Genomic DNA, 14,399 nt, shown 5'->3' with positions numbered 1-14,399 from the left:
ACTTGACAGGTGGGAGTAGGCCTCCACAGTTCGCAGACAACTAAAACTACTACTTGTATAAGCAGGGATGGCTAAAAGTTTGTAAGCAGGAGAGCTAGATGCTGCTAGATGCTGTGTTGCACTGTTGGAGGAGCCTGTGACCTAATGGGGGTGGGGGGTAGGCAACGTTAGATTCCTGTTTTGGTTAGTGTGCCGTCGATGGGTTTCATTCCATTTCAAAGTGCTGTTTGACGCTCGGCGTAAACTTTGCGCACTGCCACTGCAACATCCAATCACAGAGCTTGAGGACTAATCAGGGGGTTTGTCAAGCAAAGCACATGGTGTAGTCCCAAACGATAGCTGAGGATTCTGGGTAGTGTAGTGTCTTCTGCCATCCTAAACTCCGAATCGAAGGGGGAAAATACAAAAGCATTGTACACAATTTAAACCAATCAATGTTATGTAATTAACAAGGATAATCTGGTGTTTTTGAGTTGATGAGTAGTGCAGATATCACTGTAAAATCAATCGACAGTAAATAGAATACTTACTTCCGGGTGTAAAATCCTCCGTTATCCAATGGGAATGGACGCTCACATTGCCTTTAACTGCAGCCGACATGGACCGAGGCGGTGCTTCCCTAAGCGTCAAATACCGCCGCCGATGGGAATACATTGCAATCAGTTGAAAGCTCTGTGCGTCCGTTTATGAAGCTGAAGGAGCCTCGGACCCTGACCAACGTCGCTATTGGACTATCAGGGAGTGAGACTGTGTTGGATTATAGGTCGTAATAAGCACATGAACAATCAACCTATTTGGTCGTATGAGTTGGAGGACTTGTTGTTATAAAGGGTTTACAAATAGTTTGTAATTAATTAAATAGGTTGTGAACATTTTATAAATCATTAATAAGCTTGTATAAGACATGAGATAAACAGGGCAACTGTGACCGGTTGCTTGCCAAATAGTGAGCCCACATTTATCTTTACTGCTAAGTCTTATATTGGCTACTTAGCTTACTTCGTCTTCTTCATAAGCCAGCATTGGTATCTGTTGATCACTGAGTTGATTCTCGCTACATGTAGGTAGCCAATATAAGGCTTAGTCATCTTGCCAAATAGTGAGCCTGTGTTGATGTATGAAAACTATGTTAGAACTTGTTTATAAATGGTACTTAATGATTAATAAAGCGTTTACACTAATTCATAACCTAATTATAAACCCTTTATGAATCCTTTATAAGGGTAGTCTTATTGTAAAATGGTACCCAACTCTTTGATTGAAACTGTCTAAAAACAATATTTTGTGGTTTCATTGGAAATGTGTGCACAACTACTTATTGCCTAGATGCAATGCTTTTTCTGGAGATCTTGTCACTACCATTGGCCAACAAATATTCCCCCACATAACCCAATGTTACTTGGTAAGTTGATTACCTTCGGACAGAGCAAGGAAAAACTTAAAATTATCCTGTGTCGGTCTTAATGTATGTTAAAAATGCATTTAACAGACACAAATTCAATCCGACACCCTTCTTTATCGGAAATCCAATGAGCTTTTCATTAGTTTCTTATTGTTTATTTAGACGATGCAAAAGAAGAGTGTGAGGTACGAAATGGAGAGAAAGCTGTGGTGGGATTCGATCCTTTCGGGGTTCACAGAAGCAGGGAAATGTGTCTGGGTGGGGATAATGATTGTAATTTATATTATAGAGTATATGAAGCAATAACAGGAAGAACTGACTTCAGCTGACTACGCCATTACATACGCTTCTGACTGTGGTCTCTCATCACTCACTCTCAGAAAGTAATGGCGGTCAACTTTAAAGGCTAACTCAGCATGATATGACCGCCACATTAAACAGACCCTGGAACAGCTTGGTGGAGTGTATTGCCTTACACTAAAAAAATCCCTTTGACCTTGACATGATCTGGGATTGGCCGATAGGCAGTGGATGGTATAGTGTGTCCAACATTTTACCGCTTCTGCGAATGTTGGAAAACATTTATTTCCTTTTATGGACTAGCATTTAGGCGAAATGATACTGTTCTACTGACATAAGTAGTAAAGCCCTGTTTTTATGGTTCTCTCTTCTATTTCTCAGACTTATGCAGCGTCCTGCCAACCACACAGACAGAAACAAACGCACACACACTGAGTGAAACCACACACAATTATTATCACAGCTTTCCAGAGGCAGGAAAGCAGCTGCTGTTTCACTTGATCTTTTATAATGGGAACAGCAGCAAGAGGCAGTAATGACATCTCTGCTCACACTATTCCAACACTTCCTATAGCATGACCCCAGAGTCGCTGAGAAAACTCCAACTCTGGCTGTTGGTGGAAAAAATGTCCAAAGATTAAATTATACACCGCCAATAACAGACGCAGCAGGGAATTATATTGAGGTCTGATTGACGTTTACTACTTGTGACAATTTTGCCAGCTGTAGATTTTGTATAACAGAGGATCCAGAACACCGGAACATGAACAAGGCTGATTTGCTACCAGGCAACTTCATCACAGGGAATCGGACTCTGTGGGAAAATGACAGGCTCCACCATTTACTATGTGTCATATTTTCATCAACAAAAACTACAGTGAAGTGTATGTGTGGACTGTCAATCGAGACTACCACTGCATGAGTCCTTGAAAATGATGAGAAAATGTGTTGCGATAGTACAAAAGATGGAGATCACAAATTATTTTCTGATTCTCTTAACTTGTTGGATGTAAGTACAATTTTGCAATTTAGTAATGTTATATCTGCAAGTAATTTTTGCTTATGTTACATCAAATTAACTGCCTCAGTAGTAGCTGAAATATTTCCCCATATCCATATGGTAGTGTTATGTCACAGCTGTGACCAGTTTTGTATACTTCCACATATGGATGGAGTACAACCTTACATTTTGTTTAACTAACCTTCAAAATCCAGTGAGAAACAATAAGACAATCCACAAAAAGGGTGTTTTTAATCCTTTATTTCCCATCTGCTTTTAAGTTCAAACAAAAGTCCTGTCGTCCATTCTGACAGTAAACCTAATTCAGCTTTCAATAAAGGTATTTTCCACATGGTGACCCACCACCTTGGCGCAAATCCCCAGTAACTGAACGCTGGCTTTCAGTTGAACAGTATGACCACTGATCCAGACAGAGTGTTTGTGCTGCATAACTCTTTGTATTATTGAGCATAAGAATATATTGAGAATTTCCTTTCGGGCTCCAAATGACCTGAGCAAATGTCAGAAATTGAACAATATCTGCTATATGGGTTAGTTGTGAATTGTGAACAGAGCCTTATGGGTGTCTTGTTTTGCTGCAATTTCCTCTAATTTGAGAGTACACCACTTTAAATTGAGTTACTTAAAATTCGTCTGATTAGGTTGCAACAATGCAAGATAACACAGCAGAATTAAATGTCCCAATGTGGTTTCATGTAGCATCGAGGATTCAGGACGACATCACCAACATTTCCAATTAATGAGTTATCATTCAGTCCATGTGATTTCCATAAGCAAAGCAATTATTTCACACAGTGACGTCACGAGCTACCCACAATGCAACGCGCGCCATATATATATTAGGGCCGGGACTTTAACGCGTTAATTAAGATTAATTAATTACACAAAAATTAACGCGTTAAAAAAATTAACGCATTTTAATCGCACTTATTTTTGCACCGCGGAACGTTTCTCACTGGATGAGTTTCAGGCGTACCGATTATACTGGAGCACCAACTAACGTTCATGACTTCAGACAACAACAAACCACAGTGAACAACAGTGGGAAATGTTTAAAAAAACGGACGGATGGAAGCGTCGATAAGAGCACGGTTGTGTGCAAATTATGCAAAAACGAATTCGCATATCACCGCAGCACATCAAGCCTCAAGTATCACCTCAATGCAAAACATAGAGTAGCTAGCGTGGAAGCTAGCGTGGACGTTAGCCTCTTTTATCACGTTCACACCAAAAAGAGCCGGTACTCAAATGAGTTCATGAGAACCTTTTTACCCCCACGAAAGTCCCTGCTAGAGAGCTGCTAGAGAGCAGGGACTTTCGTGCGGCTCTCTTGTGAGAAAAGAGCTATATGTCTGATTGGCTGGGCCAGGGTCGGCTCTAGAACAAATCGAATGGGGGGGCAATCATTTACAAAGGGGGGGGCACACACTGCCGTCAACAACCAACACACAAACACCAACGCAACTTCAAAAAACATGCTGTAAAGTCTATTGTCTTTCACACACATTGCAGGGTGTAGTGCTATTGAATAGCGCACCTATGACCTGTGCATACATGCACGGTTGTGGCACGACCACCAAAACAGAAACATATAAGGACATAGGCCACCATATAAAAAGGGTGCAAATGTATTTAGTATCCTATCCATGTGAACATGTTTTAGGTGGGTGTGGACCTAACCTTCTCTAGGAGGGTCCGGGGGCATGCTCCCCCGGGAAGATTATTTTAAAAATATTGAAGTTCAATGCATCAATCTGGTGCACTTTGAGAGCAACATGAAGAGATCTATGGATAGCCTACATCTCTCAGCATCCATATGAAACAGAACTGTACACAGATTTACTTTTTCTTTATGGATATTTTACTAACCACTCCCCTTTTCAACTGTATTCTTGTGTTACTGTCCTATAGTATTTCATTCCCGTTTTTTATTTATTCTCTTATTCTTTAATAACTATAATGATCGTATAAAGGTATTCCTCGCAAATACTTGTTTACATAAATGGTGACCAAACCGTTTGAGACCCACTGAGATAACTTACACCAAAGTGAACTATCTAAACACTGAGAGGGTCCTTACCTCACTGAGCTGACGTTATAAGATCCTCTCAGTCTGACAGGAGAGGACTGTCCTCCACCTTGGTTTAGAAACAGCTCTTTATATCCGTTAGCATAGCTAGCTAACCAGATGCTAACATCAACATTCCACGTTACCGCTCGCGCACTCACAAAATGCGCTCGTGCCACACACACACAGAGCCGAGCCTGAATGAAACACAGAGACCCAGAAGTAGGCTACTTGTACTGTACTGTATATCATATTATTTTCGATGGCTTTACTGTATAATCAGTGTAACAGATGAACAGATCGCCACCGGGCTTTCATCTAAACACACAGCCACGTAATGATAACAAAACAAAGGTCGGGGGTCATTGGTCAAGCAACACACCAATCAGAGAGCAGCAGTGAGCACAGCTCAGGCCGTGTTTTATATTTGTATTCTTTATTTCTGACGTATTTCACACAAAAAACCTTTAGTGGAAACGTTTTCACTTATAGGCCTATGATTTTTTTTTTTAAACGGCAAAGTGGCTAGGCTTGCCCACCCTGCGTTGGGGGGGCACAGTGACTCATTTGGGGGGGCATGGCCCGCGAATGACCCCCCATGACGCCGACCCTGGGCTGGGCGGATTGCAAACCACGCCCCGTAAAACTCCCAAAAAGTTTTGTGAAGCCGCCATTTTATTATCCTCGCATTAGCATTATTAGCCCAGCGCAGAAACGCAGAGAGACTAACTTATGGCAACACACAATAAAACATGGGAGCGGTGGAGATGAGGAGGTGTCGTCGTTCTGGCGATTTACTCGGAAGGCTTGAAGCTGCTGGGACTCCCAGCAGCTTCTACTGAAGCCAGTCCCCAACTCCGGGGACTTCCGGCCGGGGACTTTGGGCGGCAGTATACGCCGTGAAGTTGTTTGCGGCCTGCCAGTAAACCCAAAGCAGAAGAAGAAGCAGAAGAAGAAGAAGCAGAAGAAGAAGAAGTGACGTCAGCGGCTTCATTTGACTAATCCTCCCTCAGGGACTTATTCTGGTGTGAATGCGATCTGCTCTTTAGTTAATCAGAACTAAAGAGTTTTGATGAACTAAGAACGGCAAAGTACTTGGTGTGAAAGCGCCTAATGGTATCTCTAAAAGTCGTAACATTTACAACAGCATATCCGTGATTGGGACTGTAGAGCCCTGTTAGAGTTTATTGAAGGATAAACGTGTTTTCATAATATGTTGTCATTTTATGTTGTAAAGAGACCATAGTCAGAAAAGAGGAACAGAGAATAGTCTGTTCCCCTTTTCTGTGGACCATACACACACACACACACATGATTGCGAGTCACAAGACTCCCATTGACAAATAAAGCCGTTGGTTACATACACTTCCTCATGCATGATTTGTAACTGTATTTTTGTAATAAAGAGACTGCACTGAGAGAAGAGGAGCAGAGTTGGTTTTGGAGTTGACATAACCTGTCACTCGCTGATTCTCCTTGCAGCAAGTAAACTTGAAACTCGAGTACTGTTATCTTTGTTCATTGGGTTTTGGTATATTTGAACCGAGCTGGGGTTTACTCTTACAAAGTAATATAGAAATACCCAACATTAATTGGTCCTTCGGAGCCGGAATCCAACACATCGTGACGGGAAGGAGGAGGGAAAAGACACGCCGCAAGTCTGTCGACAGCCGGGATCATCAGCCGACCCCGAGAAAGACCCGGGACGCAGAATTCGTGGCCGGGCCGGTGCTTATATGTCCAACCTCCCTCATCCTCGGCACGATTGACGGAATCCAACCGGACCAGTGACCACAGATAACGGGTAAGATAAAAGTTGATATACATGGTTTCTCCACCATTTAAGGAGGTAGAGAAAGGCTTCTCCGCCATTTAAGGAGGATTGACGTGTCTTTGGGTACACTTATGAGAAAGGTTTCTCCACCATTTAAGGAGGTAGAAATTGACGTGCCTTTGGGTACACTTATGAGTGATTGAGTGAAAGTAGTGTGTAAAAGTGTCACCAGGTGGAATCAGCGCACAGAGTGGAAACCTAACGGTGATAACAAAAACTCTGTGGTCTGTTGAAGTACACTAGTGGTGAATTAGGAATTAGGTTCTGACCGGCACGTTGTCCAGTAGGAACACAAAGCTAGAATAATGGGGTCCAATGGGAGTAAGCCTGCCGCTACAGGGGACATGAGATATATGGAAATATATAGTCATGGCAGCACCAGTTATTGTAGCAAATGGTATAAACTGTACGGCTTCCGAGGAAAGTTGGAGAAAACAGCAGTAAGAGAATTAAGCGACAAATTGAGAGCAGAAACAGCTGGAACAACACAAGGCAAGAAAAGAAAGAAGTTAGAAGCTCAACTGCGAGTCGCAGCTTTATGGGCTGAACAAGCCCATAAAAGGAGCAGGCAGAGGCAGAGGAGGAGGCAGAAACGCAGAAGGCAAATTCCTCTGCTACAGGTGCGGAAAGGAGGGGCACATGGCGAGGGACTGTGAGGAACAGATGTCACAGATAAAAGAAGGGGGACAAAAGGGACAGTACAAAGACGAAAGACATGGCCCCCCCCCTTCACATAACCTACATAGTTATGACAACTGACTAGACGTAGAAAAGGAAGAAGAGGACGTCCACACACATCACATTGACCTTTCTGAAGTATTACTGAATCTGTCAGACAACAGTATTAAACCTACCAGAACAATCGAAATCAATGGGGACAAATTTGAATTTTTATGTGACAGCGGTGCAGACTCATCAGTAGTGAACAAAGAGGTCCAAAGAATGTGGCCACCAACTGGCACTATGTTTGTAAAATCAGCAAATGGACACATAAATCAGAGGTCGATTTCAAAGCCACTTTTTATGGAAGATAGAAGGTCAGGCCTCCAGGCATCCCTCAAATTTGTGTTCATCTCAAACTGCCCTGTCAATTTGCTAGGGAGAGACGGCATGGAAATGTTAAAAATCAGTGTAGTACCAGTCAAAGGGGGAATGCGAGCAGTAGGGCCCGGAGAAAAGGTGGAAGACCAGGTCTTCCTTCAAAAATCCATAAACACCCCCAACTACTACTGGTCACTAGACATGCCACAACCTGACGTGACAAACACAGGTGAACACCTGTTAACACTATTCACCCCACAACATGGCCAAGAAGTAATGAAACCTGACGCATTGCACGTTACACTAAAGTACAAGAACACCCCTGGCCCAGACAAAGACTATGATGTGCTCGTGCATCGACTGACACCACAGAGGGTAGTGTTCCACTCGATGTATGCAAACCAACACGGGGATGTTGTAATTGACGCTAGGGTCCCATCAACCACTGCCTTGATAATGGAACCAGGTTCCACGCCACACATATCAGTAGCTAGGGGCCCAGGGACTTCATGGAGAGACTTAGGTTTATTAGTGGCTAGAGGTAACAGGATAACAAAATGGACAGATGACAAAAACGGTTGGCAAACTGGAGGCGGGTTAAAGCGCAAAACTCTAGGGTTTACTCTAGTGATGACACCACGCGCCCACCTAGACGACCCTGAACAACAATGATGTATGCTAAGTGAAGAGGCCTTAGAGGTCCTGAAAACGGTGCCGCCATGCGTATGGTCACAAGGAAAATGTGATGTAGGTCGCATGGTGAACGCAAAACCTGTACACGTTAGACCAAAAACTAACTACAGACCTAACATAAGACAATACCCCTTAAAAGAGGATGCAAAAGTTGGCATCAAACCTGTAATTGAAGAAATGCTAAAAGCAGGGATCCTGCGTGAGTGCCCTGATGCATCATGCAATACCCCCATCTTCCCAGTAAAAAAGGCTGATGGGCAGTCATGGAGAATGATTCAAGACTTAAGAGCAGTAAATGATGCTGTACAAAGCACAGCCCCAACAGTACCAGATCCACACACGTTAATGAACGGCCTTAAGCCAAATATGGCATGGTTCTCAGTGATAGACTTGAGCAATGCCTTTTTCTCCATTCCTGTAGAAAAAGACTCACAAGGATGGTTTGGGTTCACACATGAAGGAACAAAATACACATACACCAGATTACCTCAGGGGTATGTGGATAGCCCAACAATCTTTTCACGAGAAATAGCAAATTGTTTGGCTACATTACAGATACCTGACACATCGCAGATGTTGGTATATGTAGATGATATTCTTGTTGCGTCACCCACACAGGAAGAAAGCACAAAAGTCACACTACAAGTATTGACACATTTGGCCAAAACAGGAAACAAGGTTTCAAGACAGAAACTTCAGTTTGTGAAAGAGGAAGTGATCTTTTTAGGCCACAATTTAAACCGAGAAGGGAGACGCATACACTCAGAGAGGAAACAGACGGTGTTAAACGCACCAAAGCCAACAACAAAAAAACAAATGATGCAATTCCTTGGGCTGACTAACTATTGCAGAGCATGGATTCCAGACTACGCAGGAATGACTCAGCCCCTACTAGATTGCATATACTCAGACAATGACATGAAAATGTCCGGCAAGATAGAATGGACACAAGAGGCAGAAGCTGCATTTGAAAGGACTAAACAGTGTCTCGTAGGGTCATCAGTGTTAGCATTACCAGACTATGAAAAACCATTTGTACAAACAGTTGACTGCAAAAAAGGGTTTATGACATCAGTATTGGCACAAAAACACGGCACAAAACTAAGGCCTGTCGCTTACTACTCTAAAAGGTTAGACCCAGTAGCACAAGCATTACCAGTATGCGTACAAGCAGTATGTGCGGCAGCAATGGCGGTACATTGTACAGCAGAAATAGTTTTGTTCCACCCACTCACACTGATGGTTCCACACGCAGTCACCATGTTGTTACATGACACCAAAATGGCTTTCTTATCACCTGCACGTTATTTGGCACTGACAGCTACACTAATGTCACAACCACACATTGTGATAAAAAGATGTAATATCTTAAATCCAGCCACATTAATACCTACAGCAGAAGATGGAGAACCACACTGTTGTAAAGAAGAGACTGACAGAACATGCAAACCAAGACCAGATTTGAAAGACATACAACTACTCAGTGGCGAAACATGGTTTGTGGATGGGTCCTGTTCTAAATCTATAACAGGCCAAAATCAAACAGGGTTTGCAGTTGTATCACACTCACAGGTCATAAAAGCAGGCCGACTCCCCCACACATATTCTGCACAAGCAGCGGAATTAGTAGCTCTTACAGAAGCATGCAAAGCGGGGGTTGGAAAAGATGTGACTATGTGGACAGACAGCCAGTATGCGCACTCAACAGTACATATATTTGCAGCCCAATGGGCCCGCAGGGGCATGAAAACATCAACAGGAAAACCAGTCACCCATGCACAGCTGCTGACTGATCTTTTAAAAGCGGTGTTGTTGCCGAAAAGCATTGCTATATGCAAATGCGCTGCGCACACCAGTGGGAAGGATGCAGTAACACTTGGCAATGCACACGCGGATAAGGTAGCGAAGCTAGCAGCTATGGGCGAATATGGGTTCCATATCCTCTTGCAGAAGGGGGAAAGTGTTTCACAACCAATACCTCTTGTGATATTAAGGGATATGCAGAACAACGCACCCGACAGAGAAAAGAAGAAATGGTTGACAGATGGAGCAACCACAGACCCTGAGGGAACATTCAGAATAAACAACAAGATAGTACTCCCTGTTAGTCTCTACAAAACAGCAGCTCATTTGAGTCATGGGCCGTGCCATGTCTCAACAGGAGGGATGGTGACAATAATAAATGAACATTTCCATACATACAACTACATTACATTTTCTAAAAACTTTTGTAGAGCCTGTGTAGTATGTTGCAGACACAATGCTCAAGGCAATGAGCGACCACAGAGAGGAAAGTTCCCTCCACCAACATACCCATTTCAACACATGCATATGGACTTCATCGAACTAACACCATGCCAAGGGTACAAATACTGTTTGGTAATGATATGTCCGTTTTCAAAGTGGGTTGAAATATTCCCAGCAAAACATGCAGACGCTATTACCGTAGCAAAAGCCATATGCAAGACAATAATACCAAACAGAGGTATTCCAGAGAAACTGTACAGTGATAATGGGTCTCATTTTGTAAATCAGGTTATTACCAAACTGTCCGAACATATGGGGATAACATTAAAAAACCATTGTGCATATCATCCACAGAGTGCAGGCTTAGTGGAAAGAACAAACGGAACAGTAAAGTTAAGACTAAGGAAAACAATGGAGGAAACAGGAAGACCATGGGTGGAATGTGTGTCTCTGGTAGAAACATGCATGAGAATCACGCCCACGGCAAAAGGGTTGTCTCCCTTTGAGATCATAACAGGAAGGCAATTCAGATTACCAATCACAGACGAGGTGAGGGAGGAGGATGATGCTGAGGCAGGGACTACATTAGCTGAATGGATGAGCAGACTCTTCAGAAGCAATGAGATAGCTCGAACAAATAACCTGCCAGACATTTCTACTCCCTTGCAGGACACTCGCGTGCAGACTGGTGACCAGGTCCTCGTGAAGGTGATTAAGAGGAAGCATTGGCACTGTCCACGGTGGGACGGTCCCTACACGGTACTGCTGACAACACCGACTGCACTAAAAATCGCCGAAAGAACTACGTGGATACATCAGAGCCACTGCAAAAAGATAATACCTCTCCAACTTAACGATGGATAAGTGGTGGAAGTCCGGCTACAAAGGGCGGTGTTTCATTAGGAAATACTGGTCTCAACCCCGGTGAAGAAAACAACAGAACCACTATCACAAATAGACTATGTTGGGAAAGGTGTTGTTTGTAGTGACCCTGCTGGGTCTGACGCTAATGACTATAAGACAATTGAGTGAGGAATCCTCAACAAAAAAAAAGGTCCATCGAGAGAAAAAATGGTCATTACTCAACGATGACCCATGGAACCACAACGACAAAACTGCACGCTCACCTAGGATGACAAATGCCTGGTATGCCTATGTCCATCAACTTGTTACAAAGACAGGGCGTTCAAATTGTTATGTTTGTTCCCACATGCCATGGTCAACTGGACAAGTAACTCTGTATGGTAAAAGGATGAGTAAATCACAAGCTAAATGTTTTGCTACCATGGGAGGTGTAGGATACCAGCACTCAGGGATAAAAGTCAACGATGTGAATCCATATGCCCCAGGTTTAAGCAATGGCACTTGTAATAAGATATTTTGGGTGAACTTTAACATGACAGTGCCACGTAAAATGACAGGACAAAAGGTAGTCATGCCAAATAATGAAGCTATACACCCTATGTGTTACAGTCAGACAGAAGGTTCTGTACCAATGGGAAACACCACTGGTTGTAACCAGACACTTGTTAATGGCGAAGGGGCTCCAGTCTATTTGAGCAAACAATCTAATGGTACATGGTGGGTACAAGGAGGATGGTGGCTGTGTGGCAACAACGCTTATCCAGTTCTGCCAATAAATTGGACAGGCACGTGCGCACCAATATTTGTTAGCGACCACACCTTCGTGATAGACATAGAACCACACCTTAACCACACCCGCAGGAGGAGAAATGCCATGCCTGCCTTCAAAAAACATGATTCAGTATGGGGAAAAGATGTCCCTGATGAATTCAAACACTGGTCCACCAGTGGAAAGGTAATATTAGCATTGACTCCTGCCTTAGGCGTAGTGAAGAACATGTTGAGACTCGAAACCCTTGATTACCGGTTCGGCATGTTTGTAAATAATTCCATCGTTGTAAACGAACAACAGAACCTCGAACTAGACTCACTCAGAACCATGGTGCTACAGCACCGCATGGCCCTTGATCTACTCACTGCCTCAGTAGGAGGTACGTGTATCCTTTTGAACACAATCTGTTGTACATATATCACCGACAATGTCCACTCCCAAAACATGACAGATGCAATGGCTACTCTCAAAGCCCTACAGACAGCTATGGGCCAAGACAGACATGCCTCTCTTGAGACCGGATGGTTCAATTGGCTACTCTCAGGGAGCTGGGTTCAAAAGCTCGTGATGGGATTTGTTGCAATCATATGTGTTGTCATCCTTGTGTGCTGTGCTATGGCTTGTATTATACCATGTGTTAAAGCTATGGTTGGTAAAATAGTTACCAACACTCTTGTCCAATATACGATGTTGCAACAGACAGATAACGATGACTATACTGACACAGACCCCTCTCAGAAGGACGAATATACTCACCTAACCTCCAATGTGTAAGACTTAAAGCTAGGTTACTGTCTGTCATATGACGAATGGTTCGAAAATGTCAAAAACAAGTGAATTAATTCTGAAAGTAATAAAGACACTGTAACCAGCTAGTAATTATGAAAAACAGGAGGGAATGTTAGAGTTTATTGAAGGATAAACGTGTTTTCATAATATGTTGTCATTTTATGTTGTAAAGAGACCATAGTCAGAAAAGAGGAACAGAGAATAGTCTGTTCCCCTTTTCTGTGGACCATACACACACACACACACATGATTGCGAGTCACAAGACTCCCATTGACAAATAAAGCCGTTGGTTACATACACTTCCTCATGCATGATTTGTAACTGTATTTTTGTAATAAAGAGACTGCACTGAGAGAAGAGGAGCAGAGTTGGTTTTGGAGTTGACATAACCTGTCACTCGCTGATTCTCCTTGCAGCAAGTAAACTTGAAACTCGAGTACTGTTATCTTTGTTCACTGGGTTTTGGTATATTTGAACCGAGCTGGGGTTTACTCTTACAAAGTAATATAGAAATACCCAACAAGCCCCCAAAACTAAATGTTGTCAACATTGGGTAACATTGTTTTCTATCCTGCATACTATAAGTTAGTGCTCATGGAGTGTGTACCTCTTCAAGTCCTTGGTCAATACTAGCATTTTTCTTGGGTCACACATGATCAGATGTTGTTTCTCAATTGTATATAGCTTAAATGTAGTAAGGTGACCTAAACCTTTTTGACCCAAAGATATTCAGGATGATAGCTCGGAGAGGGAATTCTAATGTTTAAAGCAAGGTTATATGTAAGGCGTGTTTCTCACAGGAGAGAAGTAAATTCATCTTCCTGGCAGTTTCAAAGGTCTCTCTGTTATTTCCTTGTGTTCCCTGCATAACAGGAGGGTAATATCACTGTCAAGTTCCGCTGGTTTTTTGCAGACTCCCCACTTGAAAGGGACTCGAGGCATCTACTGGACCTTAATAGCAGGATTCCACTCCGTAGCTTTTCTTTTAGACTTTTTATTTAGTAGATTATGCAGCAGCTTTAATCAGCTTCATTCAGCTTCATTCAGCAGCTTCATTCAGCTTCATTCAGCAGCTTCATTCAGCAGCTTTATTCAGCAGTTTCATTCAGGTGAAAAACCTTTAAACAAGAAAGGTGCATTTTAGTGATCAAAACAAACAAAACATGTAAATAAACCTCACTATCAAATGCTTCTAACAAACAAAATGAACATGAATGAATAACTTTCTCCCCTTTTTAGCAGGACTCTTCAGTGGGTCAAAACAACAGGATTCTAAGTAAATCAAAAATTAAACTTTCCAAATATAAATCCCTCTCTCTCCCACCTATCCCTCCGAAGATAACCAACAGAGCGTCCAAGCACAGAAT

At 42.7% G+C, this 14,399-nt stretch overlaps 1 protein-coding gene across 2 annotated transcripts; it reads left to right on the top strand.

Annotated features, from left to right (window-relative positions):
* Window positions 1–5,972: 5,972 nt before the first annotated feature.
* Window positions 5,973–13,463, top strand: LOC117554222 (protein NYNRIN-like). Of its 2 annotated transcripts, none has more exons than XM_034228544.1 (2): window positions 5,973–7,443; window positions 10,432–13,463. In XM_034228544.1, the coding sequence occupies exon 2, from the start codon at window positions 10,526–10,528 to the stop codon at window positions 11,468–11,470; it is 945 nt and encodes a 314-aa protein (XP_034084435.1). In that variant the 5' UTR covers window positions 5,973–7,443; window positions 10,432–10,525; the 3' UTR covers window positions 11,471–13,463. The 2 variants fall into 2 exon arrangements, with proteins under 2 accessions (XP_034084435.1, XP_034084434.1); XM_034228543.1 differs by having other exon boundaries at window positions 5,973–11,016; window positions 11,194–13,463.
* The last annotated feature ends 936 nt before the right edge of the window (window positions 13,464–14,399 follow it).

This window comes from Gymnodraco acuticeps, unplaced genomic scaffold, assembly GCF_902827175.1.
Source record: "Gymnodraco acuticeps unplaced genomic scaffold, fGymAcu1.1, whole genome shotgun sequence".
NCBI classification, from domain to species: Eukaryota; Metazoa; Chordata; class Actinopteri; order Perciformes; family Bathydraconidae; genus Gymnodraco; species Gymnodraco acuticeps.
The sequence above is the reverse complement of the archived record's forward strand: the minus strand, read 5'-3'. Positions and strand labels throughout refer to the sequence as shown.